Source organism: Colias eurytheme, chromosome 16 (genome assembly GCF_061535395.1).
Source record: "Colias eurytheme isolate Ceu_HAF_F1 chromosome 16, ilColEury1 Martin Lab GWU primary, whole genome shotgun sequence".
Classification (NCBI taxonomy): Eukaryota; Metazoa; Arthropoda; class Insecta; order Lepidoptera; family Pieridae; genus Colias; species Colias eurytheme.
Genome location: NC_142995.1, coordinates 4072025 through 4091377, shown reverse-complemented (window position 1 = coordinate 4091377; position 19353 = coordinate 4072025). Strand labels below are relative to the sequence as shown.

At 31.6% G+C, this 19353-nt stretch overlaps 3 protein-coding genes and 1 non-coding gene across 4 annotated transcripts; 3 read left to right on the top strand and 1 right to left on the bottom strand.

Annotated features, from left to right (window-relative positions):
- Positions 1–7812, top strand: LOC149901719 (dynein intermediate chain 2, ciliary). Its single transcript, XM_090111157.1, has 17 exons — positions 1–81; positions 165–272; positions 393–597; positions 766–891; positions 1086–1214; positions 1502–1617; positions 1935–2069; positions 2333–2462; positions 2707–2874; positions 3524–3667; positions 3942–4051; positions 4430–4607; positions 4962–5190; positions 5816–5915; positions 6178–6311; positions 7207–7300; positions 7654–7812. Exons 1-17 carry the CDS (start codon positions 1–3, stop codon positions 7738–7740), a joined length of 2274 nt encoding a protein of 757 aa, XP_089967283.1. The 3' UTR covers positions 7741–7812.
- Positions 6734–6806, top strand: TRNAT-UGU (transfer RNA threonine (anticodon UGU)). The gene has a single exon. It is a non-coding gene; the product is annotated as a tRNA-Thr (tRNA).
- LOC149901718 (ribitol 5-phosphate transferase FKRP) lies at positions 7647–11392 on the bottom strand. Its single transcript, XM_090111015.1, has 5 exons — positions 10562–11392; positions 10236–10418; positions 9780–9952; positions 9179–9458; positions 7647–8900 (listed from the first exon to the last, which is right to left on the bottom strand). Exons 1-5 carry the CDS (start codon positions 11300–11302, stop codon positions 8778–8780), a joined length of 1500 nt encoding a protein of 499 aa, XP_089967141.1. The 5' UTR covers positions 11303–11392; the 3' UTR covers positions 7647–8777.
- A 2393-nt stretch (positions 11393–13785) lies between these two features.
- LOC149901717 (ATPase ASNA1 homolog) lies at positions 13786–16111 on the top strand. The gene is made up of 5 exons (XM_090111089.1): positions 13786–14014; positions 14099–14204; positions 14328–14513; positions 15041–15178; positions 15562–16111. Exons 1-5 carry the CDS (start codon positions 13896–13898, stop codon positions 16021–16023), a joined length of 1011 nt encoding a protein of 336 aa, XP_089967215.1. The 5' UTR covers positions 13786–13895; the 3' UTR covers positions 16024–16111.
- The last annotated feature ends 3242 nt before the right edge of the window (positions 16112–19353 follow it).

The window sequence follows — 19353 nt, the reverse complement described above, 5'->3', positions numbered from 1 at the left end:
ATGCTGAAAGCTATGGTCAAGAGGGCGTTGAAAATAGATGAGGAGACAGTGCTTTTGACTAAAACGTTATCAAAATTCGATGTAGGCACCTTTAATAGCTTTTGCTTGATAATTAGTGATATGATGTGAAAGTAAATAAGTGTTATTTTTTGTATATTTAGCAGAAGGAAGGTAATAAATCCCGCGCGAACTTAGCGGAAGATGAAGCATTAGACTGGCTTAAGCCACGCACGCTCATAAAACCTGACGATCAAGAAGATGTTCCTGAGGCGGTTAGTAAATTCTTGCTGCTATTTATACGCACTGCGGTTTTTGTTTTAACCAAATGCGAACACAATTTCTAACACGAACAATTTTAATTCTTATGCACTATAAGTTAATAATATTGGCAGGATCTTGAAGAGGAGGTTGGGCGTGTTCTCACTACTATCAACCCTCAATGGGTGGCGGATGAAGTAGCTTATCATTATGGACAGGGAAAATTTGTACTTAAGCCAAAACCGACATTTGGAAAGGCATATCCCTTGTACATATACCAAGGAACAGCCATACGGAAGGACTCTGAAGAAGCGAAGGCGCAAATAGCTGCTGGTTATGGTATGAAAATTAATTTTAATCTAGCTCTACCTATTTTATCAAATTATTTTATCAATAAAAAAAATAATAAGGCTTTGCGGTTTAAATAGGTAAGTGAGTCTTTTATTTATTTTATTTATTTATTGTATTTTGTTGTATAGATTCTGATATCAAATTATATTGAAACAGGAATGGTCGGCTTCGACGATGCTGGTCCCAAGCGAGCCAAAGTGAAGAAATCTGCGGCTGAAGAAGAAGAGGAAGAAGAACCAGAACCCGAGCCTGCAGCACCAGCAGAGGAGGCTAAGGGAGAAGGTATAAAATATGGCTTTACTAACACTACCCGCGATTTTATCAGCGTGGTTAAAGTAAATTAACCATAAGCTATAGATAATACATTAAATATTCCTGATGCAACTTACAGAATTAAAGAGGGAAATACTCATTGTTACAGTGATTCAAATATTATTTGTTACGGTAAAAGTATTATTTTTTATACTTTATGATAGAGGATGCAGTTCAAGAAGAAGAGAAGCCAGCGGCACCTGAAGAAGTGGAAGCGCCAGTTGATGAAGCGGCTGCTGGTGAAGAGGCTGAGGTGGGAGACGAGGGTGGTGAAGAAGCCGCGCCGGAAGAGAGTAAGTTTATTTCTCTCGTATTATTTCAATTTTTCAATTTTTCTTATCATGTATTTACAAAGATATACAGATATTATTATTTATAACTAACATAGATGGTATCTATAAGATGGCGATCGAAAAATGATTAGTTAGCCTAATGATTTTGATTTTGATAGCAATCAAAAAATGCCGATCATACCCATTCTATATGATTTTTCTAGTATTGAAATGTTATTAATCAAGACAAAAAATAGTCATAAATGACAATACTGAGTCATTTATAGCTTAGAAATAAAACCTTACAGAAGGAGAAGAACCTCTCATCGAAGAAGTTATTACAATAAAACCCCGGGTCAAGAAATTGGCTAACCAGTTCAATTTCTGCGAAAGAGCTGCCCTAACATACAATAACCCGAGAAGAGTTAGTATAATATATATTATTTTCTTAGTTAAAATAAAAATATATGTGCTCTACATTGCACATAATAATATACTTACTTGCAAATATTTTTTGCATTTATTTGATATTATAATATACATATTTTGTAATCGCTCTCACATGACTTAATAAACAAATTTCCTTCTAAGTGTGCTCTTTAATATTTCGGCCGTAAATCAGTAACTAATCATTATTCATTATCTTCATAAAATACTAAATTTGCATACTCCCAACAGACAAAATTATGAAATTTGTAAAACCTTTTGTAATATAATAAATATTTATCTTACAAATAATAGTCCGTGGACACACAAACGATACCACCGCCGAGAGCGAACTATGGATCAACTTGTCTACAGTCTATCATCTTTGATTTCTACCAAGAAGACTACGCTCGGAAGATGAAAGAAAAAGAAGACGAGAAGCCTAAAAGGGTAAGATATAAAAAAATAGGTTAAAATAAATGGAAACATAATATATGATACATAATTGGTACAGTCTATTATTTTTCATCTAAAAGAAAAGAAGAATTAAATTAATATACATATATTCATTCGCAAATTCGTGCTATGCTATATTGCATTTTAAGCAGTAATATTAGTCATTTTTAAGCCTTCACACTTACTTAGGTATCTTTTTCAAATATTTATTTAGCCATTTTCTTTAAATTAAATCTAAATCTAAATTTTTTCTATAGCTGCGCAAAAAAGCAGCGAAACATGCGAAATCAGCGCAACAAATTCACGACGAACAACTGGCGCAAAGAATACGGGAGGCTTGGACCATTCTCGAGAGACTCGTCAATCAGAACATTTATGATGATATTGGTAAGTTTATTTTCTTCTTCTTGGTATAAATTTAATATTTCAGCAAATATCAATTTTTTTTAAGAAACTTCTTTAGGCGCGTTGAGAGTAACATTTCAAGATTGCGTCATGGCAATATAGTCACGTTATTGAGAAAGGCGATGATTTTGGTATCTTTAAATCTTACCTAAGAAGTTTAACTTGTGACACGTATGCTCGCTCTTTTTTATATATTTTCACTTATTGGAATAACACATAACTCTAGCCCAAGACTACCGATACTGGGACGATCCGTCCGACGAATTCCGCGAAGGAATGGGCTCATTACTACCGCTATGGAAGTTCCAATTCGAACCCATGAGGAGTCATGCGGTGTGTGAGGTTCAATGGAACCCACATTATCAGGATCTGTTTGCTGTTGCTTATGGATCTTGTGAGTAAATATGATAAATATGTTATGTTTAGTTGTTTTTATTAGGGACTAGCTGCTCCGCGCGGTTTCACCCCCGTGGGTATTGGTACTCCTGTTGGTCGTAGCGTGAAGATATATATAGCCTTCCTCAATAAATGAGCTATCTAACACCGAAAGAATTTTTCAAATCGGACCAGTAGTTCCCGAGATTAGCGCGTTCAAACAAACAAACAAATAAACTCAGCTTCAGCTTTATAATATTAGTATAGATTTAATTGTATAATTTTGTCTCCCGGGTAGGATGCTGTAAAACAAGCATGGTCTCGGGCGGACATTTTAGCTCTAGATGGCTCTTTATAATTTAGTTTTACCTTAAATGTTTACCTTCTACTCTGTTTTTTTATAAAATGTAAAATTAAAATTCCTTATCCGTATTCTTCTTTATGAAACTTTCTTCTTACTGATTTATGCTATGCTATTTTTGTAGTAGTTTTATTTTTGCAGTAGAAATTAGGTAGCTAAACCTTGAGTAGACAACAGCAAACTTTAATTCAATAATGACATAGGTATACATAGTTTAATAAAAATATGTAGTTAATTTTTACTACCTTCTAGAACGGACGGACAGCAGACTCTATTCATCTCAATTATTTTTCTATACTTTTTGTAGTGGATTTTACACAACAGCAAAAGAATGGATGTCTCTGTCTATACAGTATAAAGAATCCAGCGTACCCAGAGTACGCAGTTATAACTGAATCGCCAATAATTTGCTTAGATGTCTATCATGAGACTCCATACCTTATATGTGTTGGTAAGTACATATATAAATATTAAAATAAAAACAAAAAGTCTGAAATCAGATTAATATTTTATTAAATTGGAATGTTTAATAAACGATTAATTATATATATTATTTAAATAAATTCTAAGCCAAGTTTTGAAATTTCTGTTCATTGCAACATACCTCGTAAATAGATAGACAGTATATCACTTATCAGCATGTAAAATATGCACTGATATATTTTTATAATTGTTTTTTTTTTCGTAAATTTTACTTTTTTAATGTGTATCTAACTATATAACAGGCAGGTACGATGGTAATGTATGCGTGTATAACGCTCAACTCACACTGGAATCTTCCTACCAGTATAAATCAGATTCTGTGAGAGACAAACACAGCAATATTGTTTGGGAGGTACGTAGTTGTTTACTTCTATGTTTTATACTTCTATAATAAAATCGCCTAACAAGACTATTTTTGACTCGTAATAGGCTTAAAAAACTATTTTTTCATTCGAAATTGCCTAGAGCAAAATATTTTTTAAGATATTTAAGGGGCGCCCGTCTAATAGATGGGGAAACATATCTTTCTTCTCGATATCCGGAGATGGTAGAATGGTCCAATGGGCAGTAATGTCCGGCGAGTTACAATTCACTACCATAATGTATATTTAGTATACAAAGAAACATTGTATCGAAGCTTTTAAAATGAAGAAAATCGCCTTTACAAGACTATTTTTTATTTGCCTTACAAAACGATATAATTCTGACGGAATATTGTCTCCAAACCCAGATACGCTGGGGCGCTCGTCTAATAGATGGCGAAGCATCATTCTTCTCAATATCCGGGGATGGTCGTGTAGTCCAATGGGCAGTAATGCCGGGCGAGTTACAAGCCACGACGATAATAACGTTGCAATCCAGTGTACCGCCCATACCAGGACCGGATGGCACTTTACTCACTGTTAATAGTAAGTATTATAGTAGAGGAGAGAAGAAATGTCGTAAACGTTTAAATAATAAAAAACGATTAAATTTCAAATAAAGTAACTTTCGGTAGTGTGCTCTTAATTTGTTAGCTTTGTTGTAACAACAAAAATAATATGCAATAAAAAAGATTCACACATTAAAATATATCCAATGCTTAATCTAAATAACTGTTCTATCGTATCATAGCATAGTACTTTTGACAACAGACGTGCTGTTAACAACAGAACTATGCTATTTTGCAAATGACTAACAAGAAAAATAAATTCGTTTCTAACTAAGCTAAGTAATCAAAGGTATTATATTAGCTACCATTGCTCATAAGTCCATTAAACCAGGTTGCGGCAGTTGCATTTGCTTCCACCCGGAAAAGGCGGATATTTTCATGGTGGGAACAGAGGATGGTATGATCCACACTTGTTCGCTCAAGTACAATCGCAACTACGTGCGTTCAGTTCAAGGCCACCATATGCCGGTGTACAGGATACATTATAATAACTTCAATAATAGTATTTATGCGTCCTGCTCGGGTGACTGGAGGGTTAAGATATGGGAGGATGGACGGGAGTAAGTATTTTTTGATAATTTTTGTTTGAATAGGTCGTTTTCTAACTAGTAAGTAGTAAAGGGAAATATTTGAATGTCAAATGTTAGGTACATGTATTATTCGAATAACTAAAGTACTGAATGACTACTTATTTGAAGAGATGAATATTGTAGAGAGAGTCTTAGACTATAAAGCTGAAGAGTTTGTTTGTTTGATCGCGATAATTTCAGAAACTACTGTTTCGAATTGAAATTTTTTTATTCTGTGAGGAAGACTATAGATTATAAAACATAAATACTTACTATTTAAAATATAAATACTTAAGAATGTATAAAAATTTATTTAGACGTAAATTATCACGCAGCTCTACATAAATACAGTTAACCGTAATAATATTATGTAATACCAATTATTGAAGTGAAACTTAAAGTTGAATTTTGTGTAACATTTTTTCGTTATGCGTGACATTTTTCCGTTACGCGCCATCTTTTTCTTATCCCTACCACGCGTGATTCGACGTTAGACGTATTTCTGTAAAGTTGCATATAGTAAATTATTTTTTGAAAAATAAGGTCATAAAGAAGTTTCACTTCTTACGTGTGTACACTAGTACACGCACACATTTTTTTTATTTATTTTATTTAGCGAGCCCTTATTCATGTTCGAGCTGGGCTCACCCGTTGGTGACGTGAAATGGGCACCATATTCTAGCACCGTCTTTGCGGCTTGTACCGCTGATGGAAAGGTAAGATATTATTATAATTTAGAACTACATGATATTCGATTAAGTAAAGAATTTCGTTTAACATACTTTTGTCAAGTCGCATTTTTATTTATAATTGGGTGAAATTGCTACTTTTTTGTAAGGCGTCATGCATTTGATAAAATATTCTTGAAGGCGCAGACAAAAGTATTGTAATCTACTAAAACGTATATGTTCATCATAACTTAAATTTTGTATTAAATTTTTAAATGGTTCTTGTTATCTAGAGTAAATTTAATTTTAGGTGTACGTATACGATTTGAATGTAAACAAATACCGGCCAATTTGTGTGCAAGCGGTCGTTTCCAAGAAAACCAAAAAGTTGACGAGAATTGACTTCAATGCACGGCTTCCGGTTCTAGTGTGTGGAGATACCAAGTACGTTATATAAGATAATATCTAAACATAACAAATATCTCATTTGATAATAGTTAGTACTTAATAGTTTTTACGGGGCACCTTTAATGTTGTAAAATCATCAGCCATTTTTTTACTATTGTCGTTGTATTGTTATTGGACATTTGAAGGGTATTAAAGAATTAATTAGTAAAAATATGCACAAATATTGATAGAGTAAAATAATCCATTATTTCAATCAATAATACTTTAGTTTGCTCATTAGTCATTATCCAATTACAAAGTAAAACATTTGTTTCACAATTATTGAATGCTAACAATAATTGTTTCAATATTTTAAATAAATATTTGATTTGTATGAGAACTAATGTTAGGTAAAAAGTGTATTGTATAGTAATATTTTTGCGCTGTTTATATTCTAATATTTCGTTCCAGCGTTCATCGCCTCCATAGCTCAGGGGTTAGAGCACTGGTCTTGTAAACCAGGGGTCGAGAGTTCAAATCTCTCTGGGGGCATCGAAATGAATTTATCTTTTTTATTTTTTATTTTGAGTTATGTTCAATATTTTTGTGTTTAAAAACTATAAAGTTTTTAATTAGTATCACTTTTATGAAAAATAACCTTTATTTGTTGTTGTTTATTACTTTAGATTACCACAGATGTTAACAATAAGGCCAAAAATATTAATATAAAAGCATAAAATATATAAGCATAGAATAAAATGCTTTCCTTTATACTTATATATGTTAAGGAATATGATCATTTTTTTTTTCTTTTATCAGATTATAGTCTATGATTAATAATTCATTGCTTATTATTTTGGTCTAAACTCTAAAGTATGGTATGAAAAATATATTATAAAAAACTTGTTAAGTAACATATTTAACTTCTACAAACAGCTATATATTATTTCAGGGGAACTTGTCACGTAGTGAAGCTTTCTCCAAATTTAAGGGTTATGTGCAAACCACCTAAAAAGGCTCAGGGCGTTGACCAACGAACTCTACAGGTTATACTTTTATATAAATCCACTGTTTGCTATTATTAATTGTTAACTAAGTACTACTGTACTAGGCATAGAATTATTTTATCAGTGATTCTAGCACAGATAATATAATACTATATTAGTTTACCTCTCACATGCCCTTCATGAATCATGATACCAATTTCATTATTTGCTAACAATTTTCTTCTGAATAATCTAATTTAACTCTGTTAAAATTATACCATACCATTTTTTATACATATCGAAGATAAAAATTGTAGTAACTTGTTTGTTATGTAACTTCCTCACATACAACTCATCCTATGATGTTTTTATTTTATGTGAAAAATAATAATGTTTTTTTTTCATATTTTTAGATAATGAAACTAGACAAATTGCTGAGTTTGGTCCGCGACCCGCCCTTCCAAACTGGAGTAGTCGACGAAAAATTCGATGATGACTGATTACTATTAATAATTCCTAATGTTATTTAGTTATAATGTTATATTATTATAATAAATAAAAGAACACATTCATTTTATCGTTTTATTCTAATAAAGCATCAAAATATCCTTTCTTACGCTTAAGATAATGCAATTTGAATATTTATTGTATAGTGTCTGAATAAACGAAGCATGTATATATTTTATAAGTGGTGGCTAGTAAATTTATTGTCAAAAGAAATAGATGCAGTGATCGTAGCTGTGTTAATTTTTAAATTCAAGACATCATAAACTCTAAAAACAAAACAAGACCATTTTAAATGGCTGCTAACATTTAGAAGTTAAACTTAACTGACTAGATAAAGAGATCTTTATTCATATAGGAATTAACCAAATTTCTATATTCAACCGACATTTAAGTAAAAATATTTGAGGAATTATAGGTATGGTATGGTATATTCTAGGAAATTTAATAATGATAACTATTTCATCAGTTACAGAATAAAGAACCCATTGAATATAGAAACGGTTAATTATATATTAATATTAACAACATTTTAACACCTTTCCTTAGTTACATTCAAGTCAATTTGAGTTTACACAATTTACATGAAAATATGACATGTACTATTAATTATTTATTAGATAAATACATATTATGTAATTTAATTAAAATGTTTAGCCTCAAATAGTATTATTTTTACACTAAAGAATGCTTCACGCTACACCGTGTCGAGACCGGCACGGTCAAACATTATTGTATACTTTTTGTATGAAGTGCTTCATGACTGACCGTGGCGCGGTCGTGCACGGGCGTAAAATCATAGTTTATTACTCATTACTTATTTTATTAATACTGAGATATCACAAAAATAATAAATCATAAACAAAAAACATAAATTTCCGAAATCAGTGTTTTTTTTTTCTATGTTCTAGTCTTTGGTACATTAATTCAAAACATATATAAAATGCAAAGCGTAGCTTATGGACTGTAAAAATTATGTAATATAGCCCGATGCTGTATTATTTCCCCCATCTTTGGTATTAAAAAGCGATTCTTATGGATAGATGAGTTTAGGACCGATTTTTTGACATCTCTCAAGAGAATTGGCGCCTAATTTTAAGTCAAGAAAAGCGCGCGCGTCGTTCGGTGCCGGCGCTTGGCGACCCGCGAATTGTATCTGAAAGGATGTTACAATTAATAAATAAATAAATAAATAAATTATATTTAATAAAAAATATTGCGTCATAAAATAAATACTAATATAAGTAAACTGATGAAGAACACAATTTTTTTTAACTGGAGAATATTTCTAGCTTCTTTTTTTTAGCATCATTTGTGACTTGGTTTTTAATCTGTGAGTGCCATAGAATAAAAAAGTATAGTTTTTTTTTATGATTCATACAAGTAACTTCAATTACTAGCTTATATTTTGTTTTGTAACTTTTATTAAAATACCTGAGCAAGTGGATGCAAATGTCTTTCAGGGAACTCCCGTTGATGTGCCATCACCCAATCCGCTGGCCACATAGTCCCATTCTTTGGGTTAAACGGCAATATTAGCACATAAACTCGATTTGTCGCGGAATAAGCGACTCTATAGTAATGGCCTTTAGTTGCTCTTTCCCATATGAACCCATCATTATCAGCCCCTCCTCGCTGAAGCCAGGATACTCGAGAGAGGTCTGCCGCGTGAATGCCTATTTCGGCGTATTCTGCCCATGGAAGAAGATCACCTCTGAAATAATATATTTTTGTAGAAAGATTTATCAAAAATGTTGAATATCTGATCACCAAAAAAACAACTTGAATTGATGAAAAAATAGTATGATAAGAAGCAAAGACATGCAAAGGAATGCACTGCCATACATTAACATTTGCAAAATTTGTAAAATAATACACATGCCTATGCTTTTACATACTTAAATAATTTTAATAATTCTTCTACTTGAATCCTTAGTCTCAATGAGGCAGATGAACAATTTCAAAGGCGCATTAAATAGCTACTGAGAAAAAACCTACATACAGTAGTCACACGCAATCAACACTATACAGTTACCTAGCAACAGCCCCAAGCAGTGACGTGGTTTCCAACCAACACCTTGCTCCAGCTTGCAACAAAGCCCTGAGTACATGTGCAGCGGTACGTCTTATGTTTCTTCTGCAACAAGGTGGCGTGTTCCTTCCTTCTAGAATGTATGATGGAGTGCCTTGCACAGGTGGGAAACAACGCTGAAATAAACAGATATCTGTAGTAACAATTTATGTCTTTTCAAATATCAAATTCATGAAATGAATATGATAAAGTTTACACTCTCTCCGAAAGCTTAACAAGACAAAACAAGATTGTCTTTAACAAATGCATTATTATAAATAAATTATTTATTTAACGCAGTTAGTTATGTAAAATCGCAAGTGTAATTAGCATAGTAGCCTCCTATAGACCTGACACAAAACAGTTTTCAAAAAAAATTATCAAGACAAGCTGGCAAAAATTCTCAAAATAACAAGTTACCTGAGATTCCCTTTTACAGCCATACCACTGCACCCTGCCATCATCTCGTATGACAGTCTTCACACCAAGCTGCTTGTAGAGAGCCATTCTGTAATCTCTCATACGCCTTGATGCTTTTTGTTTTGCCACTGGTGTCTTTAATACACTCCTACCAGCAGCGAGTTTACCATCTAATATTTGTATCTGGAAAATTACATTAACATTAATTTATTAGTCATTAAAAATAAGGAATACACTTGAAACACATTATTTTTATATACTACTTTTTTCCTATATATGTATAATGATATTAAGTTATTGTCAGATAATTCATAATTTGTACTCACTTTAATATTTTTAACTGTTGTCTGAAGGTAAAGAGATTCAGGAAAGGGCAGCACAAATGGGTCAGGCAGTGTTTGAAGTAAAGATGTTTTGAATATAACAGCATGTTGTCCTTGCACAGCATCACATAATTTCTTTGATGCATCTTTTCTATATTGTAAGGTCCAATCAACAAAATTCCATTTCACTTGTTGACAAACTGTATGGGAATTACCAATTGCCACAGCTATACCTTGAGATTGGTTGCTTGTTGCAGCTGTAATTAATTGCTGTAATAAACGACGAGATACCCTCGTTGAATCAGGTACGAACAATGTATACTCTGTTGAAATATAAGATAAAGGTTTCAATTCTTTTGGAGAAGAATCGAGTTTAAGCTCTAAGGACACGATTTTTACATTACGCAGTGTATTATTAGAGGCGGAAAATTGGAAAGGCGGGTACTGCGGGCCCTGGCTGAGAATCAACACTGGTATATTTGGATATGCAGCCACGAAAGATTGAACACTTTCAGCAACATCATTCTCAAAATCTTCGAACTGACGAAACACCACAGTTACCAATTTAGCTAAATGCTTTGTTATTCGCGATTGAGCCAATACGGGAGCTATAGTTACAGGAGCTATGGGATATAGCTTATAATGCGGCAAAAGGTATCCGCAAATAATTATTGCACCGATTATAAAAATGTAAACTTTCAATGAAAAACGACCCCGGAACAACCGATTTAATATCAATCTCATTTTGAGATTTTATTATTTCAATCATATTATAATATTTTACAATTTTATTTTTAAATCAAAGCAATTAAAAATAAAAACAATCTCGTTCAACCATTGACATATTGATATTTATTAGACATTTTGACATTTCAGACATTTTGGTTTTTTTATTCGTATATTTTGTGTCCAGTGGACGTTATTATTGGTTTGTGCCATTGAGGTATTATTATAGAGCTCAGAGGAATAAACCTATAGAGATCTTATATTGAGACAGAACAAAATACATATTTCTAATCTACTTACTCTTAGTCAATAACAGCATAAGTCAGATTGAGATAGCGATAGAGTATCTGCACTGTCTTCAAACATAGCGCGCCGGCAGTCAGTTTGTTTTCCAACCAGCTGGTGGGCTCAGTGCGTCAAGTGTTTTTAACGAAATATTTAGAAAATATAAAGTGTATAGTGTTTCTTTTTATTTGTCAGTGTGCTAAAATGACTATTGTATGTTTAGCTACCGGCTATTACTAGTCGAATGGGAGTTTTGGATGAAAACAATGAAAAAATATCTTTCCATCGGTAAGTGATTTTCAGCAAATTGATAAATATTTATGTTCTAACCCTATTTGAAGGTTTTATCAAGCGCTTTTTTATAAGTTTATGTTGTAACTGTAACATTTACCCACTTTATGGGGTTCTGGAATACAAAAGAATTAAATAATTTTAAAAAAATGTCACAATATTATCACGTTTGGCATTTTGTTTACCACCGTAGTGTTGTAACACATCTAGCGTATATTATCGATTTATGACAAAAAATCTATTTCATATTAACGTTGATTTATTTATTTTGTTTCTTATATCAGATTTATAATATGTAGTTGTTGTAGCAAATAATAGATGTAAATTTTCTACAGCAGGAAAATAAAAAATACCACGTGGTTGTTTTATTTGACTTATCTGTTTAGTTTGTTGTTTCTCTTTTAGATTATTAATAAATTCATTTTGTTTTAGATTTCCAGAGCTAAATAAAAAATGGGTATAAAACATGAGACGTGTAGATTGGACGCCGTCGAAATTTGCTAGATTGTGTTCACTGCATTTCGAGCCTGCGTGTTATCAAGATGGATACTCTAGAAGAATTGTGCAATCTTACGCTTACGTTTGTTTTTGTTCCTTTAGATAATAAATACATTTGTGTGTGAGTGAATTTTTATTTGGAAATTTTTTACACATTTACTTTAAATGTTTAACTATGTGAAAATTAAACGGTTGATTAAATGACAGTTCTCATAGATGAGAAACTACTATTGAAATACATACTTAATATACATGCGTTTTCAAAGAAAAACCCGCATAGTTCCCATTCCTGTGGGATTTACGGGATCAAAAGTAATTTTTCCAAATTTCATTGTAATCGGTTTAGTAGTATTCGCGTGAAAGAGTAACAAACATCCATCCTCACAAACTTTCGCTTTATTAGAAGGATATAAGGAAAATGTTTTCTTTAAGACTGTCCTTTTATGAACTTGTTAAAATTCATGCTGACTGTGCCTTTCTCCTCACTCCTTTAACTTTATTGATCTTTATTTTAAATTAGTTACATTTCAAGTTTTAAAATTTATTTTAAAATATACTAGCTTTCCGCCCGCGTTTTTAAAGAAAATCCCGCGCAGTTCCCGCTCACGTGGGATTTCCGGTATAAAACCTATCCTATGTGTGTATGTACAAAATTTCATTGTAATCGGTTCAGCAGTGAAAGAGAAAGTTATCCATTCTCGCATAATTTCGCATTTATTATATTCGTAGGATTAAACAAATAATGTATTCAACTGAAATTTATGATTAATTTTGTTTTTTTTTATTATTTATTATTTCACGAAACCGTAAATGCAAAATGCATTCACGATTTTATCGATTGAAGCACATCCCATCACTATCACCTTCTATCTATCTAAATACGTACATATAGTAAAAATGGTGCCATGACTATGTTGAAACGTAGCTTGTAGTCTATAGCTATCTCATTCTTTCATACGACGTTTTCTTTAGATAGAGAGAAACAAATATATGTAAATTGTATACGCTCGATACAAGTACTCTATAGGTTTATTGCTCTGAGTTATAGAGAGAAAAAAATTTGTGCGACAAGAGCGGCAGCGCGGGGTGGCTAGTAAGTCATGCACTTTTAAAAAAATGGTTTAAGACGATTGACTCTAACAAGTGTTACAAATAGTGTAGTAGCGATGGCCTCTCTAGTACGTAGTACATAGTAACTCAATGGTTTGTGCACGGTTTGTGGATCTTGAAATGCTAGAACATCTTCTGCTACTGAAAACTTATTTTTCTCAATTTTTATATTATATTGCTTGAAAGAAATTTAAATTAAATCAAAGCCACGATAACTTGTTCACAAAACACGTCTCATGCGATAGAGCGGTTATCTGTGATCAGACAATTCTTGGAAATAAATTATCTATGCAATAAGTAAACTCTCAGTCAATTTGACTCTTCAAATTTGACTTTTCATTGATTGTTCACCTACTTTTGTAATATCGTTCAAGATTTTAATTTACTTCTCGGCTTTTACAAAAAGATACAGAAAATTATTTCAAGTATGGGTGACAATGTTGATTTTGAGCCCTTGGAGCCTTCTCTAAAGAATGTAGTAGAACAGAAATCATTACGTTGGATTTTTGTTGGTGGTAAGGGTGGTGTTGGAAAAACAACATGCAGGTGAGAAATTTTAATTAAACACGCACTCTTTAATAAATCACGTCAACGTTTAGTTACGTACTAAGATATTATTAATAATTTCAGTTGCAGTTTGGCTGTTCAGCTTTCGAAAGTGCGGGAGTCTGTATTAATTATATCTACAGACCCTGCACACAATATTTCAGATGCATTTGATCAAAAATTTTCAAAGGTAAATTGTATTTACGCTCATTTCTTTTTTGCTACAACAAATATAAAAGATGGCGTAATTATGACGATTATTACTCATTTTACCCAATAAGAATATATTCATTGATAAATGTTTATATTGTAGGTGCCAACCAAAGTGAAAGGTTTTGACAATTTATTTGCTATGGAAATAGATCCTAATGTTGGACTAACAGAGTTACCAGAAGAATACTTTGAGGGAGAGGCTGAAGCCATGAGACTCGGTAAAGGTGTGATGCAGGAGATTGTTGGTGCTTTCCCTGGTATTGATGAGGCTATGAGTTACGCAGAGGTATATTTGATCTTAATTAGTAAATAGTATAAGCCTTTATGGTACATAGTTCTGAGGTTATTTTAAGATTATTTTTTATGGATTGCTGTTTTTGTTATTCTGAGTATAACCATAATAGTACATTACAAATTTTGATAACATTTTCTTAGTATAAATGTAATCTAATTGGATATAAAATGTTGGAAAACAACAATGCTCTGAAATGGAAATAACAGGCTAATACATACATAATTTAATTAATGTTGTTAATCTTGCTAATTAAGTTTATACAATTGCAATGTGTTCCAAGTTCTGATTGTTGATTATTGACTGAATATTGCGTCTTGACTATTACCTTCACTTTTTTATTATACAATTATACAACAAATATTTCTAATCACCAATTAACACCATCATTTACAAAATATTCTTTTAATATAAATTTCAAGATAAAATTAATAAAATACAATTGTTACAATAGTCAGCAAGTGCAAGTTTTTTTTTAACTTCATGTATAGTTAAAAAATGTTTTTCTAATAATTTCTCAGGTAATGAAACTAGTGAAAGGCATGAATTTCAGTGCAGTGGTGTTTGACACTGCCCCCACTGGGCACACTTTGCGTTTGCTCTCATTCCCACAGGTTGTAGAGAAGGGACTTGGTAAACTGATGCGCTTGAAATCTAAGGTAAGTTTATTGTTAATCAAACATTGTTTATAGTTTATTGAACACTTTATAATTTTGTCGTATTTAACATATTTATCATTTTAGTATATTGCTTGACTTTAGCTGATAATATGTTGTATTACAAGCACATTACTTACTGGGAGGCGGAATGACCCAAAAGTGAACACAAGCACATTGCTCTGAAAATTCGAATTGTAAATATTTTAAACCACACAAATTTTACAAATCCATAACTCCATGATATCTCCCAACTCCTGTACATTTTCTTTATATTATTTCTTCTAAAACACTCAATGATATCTCTCAACTTCTGTACATTTTCTTTACATTATTTCATCTAAAAAACAAATACTTGGTACCAGTAATTATATTTTCTTACACAGGTCGCGCCATTCATCAACCAAATCGCTTCACTCTTCGGCCTCGCCGACTTCAACTCGGACATGTTCAGTAACAAAATGGATGAAATGTTGTCAGTCATTCGTCAAGTGAACACACAGTTCAAAGACCCAAATCAGACGACATTTGTTTGTGTTTGTATTGCGGAATTCCTCTCGCTATACGAAACTGAGAGGCTCGTACAAGAACTGACGAGGTGTGGAATAGACACACATAACATTATAGTCAACCAGTTGTTGATGAAAACGTCAGCGCCTTGTGAACTATGCGCCGCGAGGCATAAAGTCCAAGAGAAGTATTTAGAACAAATTGCAGATTTGTATGAAGACTTTCATGTGACTAAATTACCACTGCTAGATAAAGAAGTACGAGGTGCGTCGGCTGTGAACTCGTTTTCTGAATTTTTGCTCAAACCATATGTTCCACCACCACCCGCGACGTCATAGAAGTGTTGAGTTGTACTTGTGAATAAAAATGATTATGAATTTGAATTACTACAGAGAAATTTAACAAATCAATTATATTACATAATAAATAATTACTATTTAGTACTTCCTTTTCATTTTTTAATATAGGGCAGATGTTATTGCATAAAATCTATATTTAATGAAAAAAATGTATCTGAAGAAAATGATATACACTTTTTGTCTGGCTATAATATTAATTTTAAAAGCCTACAAAAGATTTACGTGCCGCAGCACTGCCATTTGTAAAGATAATAAATTATACTATCAGATATATTTTTATAACATGTAGTTATAAAGCTATAGGATTTATAGAATTATCAATACTATACTATCATACATTTTTATTCATGAGTAAAAACTACATGAGTCATGAACTTATACTTATATCATAAAATTCATTCATGACAAGCATTTTTCTTATGTTTATAAGAATATAGGCTAATTAATCCTCGTTTTGCAATTTGCAATACAATATAATATGTAATTATAGAACTTGATTCGTTTTGTTAATATACAAATTACGAAATATGTACTATAATTGGTTCAAGCCCAACATGATTTGTGCCGCTTTTATCGGAGCCAATTCAATTCGATCCAAGACTTCTTAATTTTTTTATTAAGTATATTTTAAATTATTTAATTAAAGGTGAAAGATTTAACAATACGTGATGTTCTTTAGTGTGACCTAATAATGTAAAATGTATATCAGGTGTCTCTGCTAGTATTAATTAGGAGAATATCAAAGTGTAATATATATTAAAAGACTTTGTAAACATACTGAAATAAATTATAATTGTTATAAGTTTGTTTTATTTTCCACTAGCACTTTTTTAACACAATTTTTTTTCCAAACATGTTTTCTCTGTAGAGAAACATTTTATAAAACATGGGTTTATTGAAATTAAAACAATTATCATGTTAATTTATTTATATATTATTCTAAATTTCAAAACTATAAAATTAACAACATTATTTCATAGTAAAATAACAACTAATTTATAGCTTGCAATACGGCAGTGATATTTATTTTATACATAGCACATAAATCATATTTTTCACAAACATTTGAATTGCTCTTTAAATAAGACTAGAAATTTGTATTGAAAAGAAAAATATTGATCTGTTTAAGAAATCTACTTATTATACAACAGTTATGATAAAAAATAAATAAAATAATACTTTTAACAAGGACGTTTTAAGAACTACAATATACCTATTATGTTATTTAAAATTACTCACAATTTTCGTTTGATTTGGTCATGTCTTTTGTATAAAATATTACAATACTGAAAGTAAACATTATTTTATAATATATTGTTATTAAATTTACACGTTGAAATACCTGCTTGGTGCCATTTCTATATCTGTAACTTGCCTTATAGTTGTATATGATTAAAACAATATTTTTAAGGTACAATTTAATATTGTAGAATATTACAAACGGACCTTTTTAGAAGCATAGTACCGGTAAAACCTGCTAGCTTTGCCAACGGTTGCAGACTTTGCCATAGCCAACTTCTGATGGAAAAAGTGTAGTCACATCTTAATATCAGTTTTTTGTCATGTATGCATGCCTTTATAGTAAAATTTATGAGTTAAATGGCAAAACCGAATGAGATGTGGCAGCCCAGCTTGTTTTTGAGATGTCATTTTCGGCGGTTACTTTTTTCGAATGTTGGCGGTATGAAACTTAGTGCTCCGGAACTTTTACAAAAACAAACGGGAAAAGCATTGCCTACGTAAGTATTTTTTTGATATTATGTTAACATAATGTTCTTTAGCTAAATAAAAGCTGATTTACTGTGCTACAAGCTACCTTTACTTCGCAATTGGTATTGGTAAATTCAACAACCCCAATCACAACGTCTGTGATGGTGACTTTGCCATGTTTTGTTGGAGGTTAGGGCTGCCACAAAATTTCTGATGAATATTTTAATTAAATTGTCATTGTAAGTACCTACTGACTGGTGAAAAAAAAATATAAAAAGTTAGGTAGCCAGGTATGAAATACACAGTGCATGTGCTAAGATGAAGGTTGTTTTACAAAAGGTATTTATTTATTTATTTAATTAATTATTTATTGCACACACAAAAGAAATAGAGACACAAAGTACAGCTAATAGGAAATAATGTGTACAAACGGATTTTAAAACTTGATTGGATTGGTTCCTAATCCTCCTAATCCTCCTTGATTATGTTTTTTTTTTACTTTTACTAAATTGTTCCTACTACGAAAACAATTTTATTTGACAACCCTAACCCTAACTTCTTCACATATAGGAAATATTTTGGAAAGGTTGGTGAATTTGCCACCTTCTTGGAGAGTTAAATTACCAGTGCTAAATAATATAAAGTTTTTACTTTATTTTACGGGATATAGGAAGAGTGCAAATATATTACTTTTTAACCTCATAAACTCCAAAAATTTCATTTTTTCTTTCATATGGCAAATTTACCAGAAGTGACAGCTAACTTTGCCATAATTGTTTTTATGCTTAAAATATTATAATTTACAAAAATGAAATAGATATTTAGTAATAATGTAAATTTTCATGAAATTTACTACGTCTAGGTGCAGGTTACTCATTACGTTTTCATACAATTATATTTTTTTAAAGCGAATCAAACTTTTTGACACATGAAAAAGTGGCAAAGTAAGCAGGTTTCACGGTATTACATTAAACTAGTGAAAGGGATAGATATATGCAAAATATATTTCGCATCTCCGTCAATCAACTTTTTTTTTTGTATAGTGTCGCTGCGCTGTTATCCAAGGAGGGCTTCTATATCTTAATCGGGCTTATAACATTATTAAGCGTGTTAAAAACGAACTAATCTGTTCCATACATATCAATAATTCTTTAATACATTTGGAGTCACAAACCTTGCTAAGTAAATATTAACTATTTATTGTGTTTTCAACATAATATAATCTTATATATAAAAATGAATCCCAAAATGTGTTGGTAAGCGCATAACTTGAGAACGGCTGAACCGATTTCGTTAATTCTTTTTTTATTATATTCCTTGAAGTACGAGGATGGTTCTTACGTAGAGAAAACGTAAATATGTACCACGGGCGAAGCCGGGGCGGACAGCTAGTACATAATAAAAATACGAGGCATGCTCTTTTATATTTTTATACAAATCATATTAGATACCTATCTCTCTTTAAACAAATTATGTTAACTTAACTGGTCGAAAAATCGTTTGTATTAAATCTAGACATCACTCAGTTCACTCAAATATTAACATTCAATAAAAATATTTAAGCAATAATCTCACACATTTGCTCTAATAAAGTTCAAA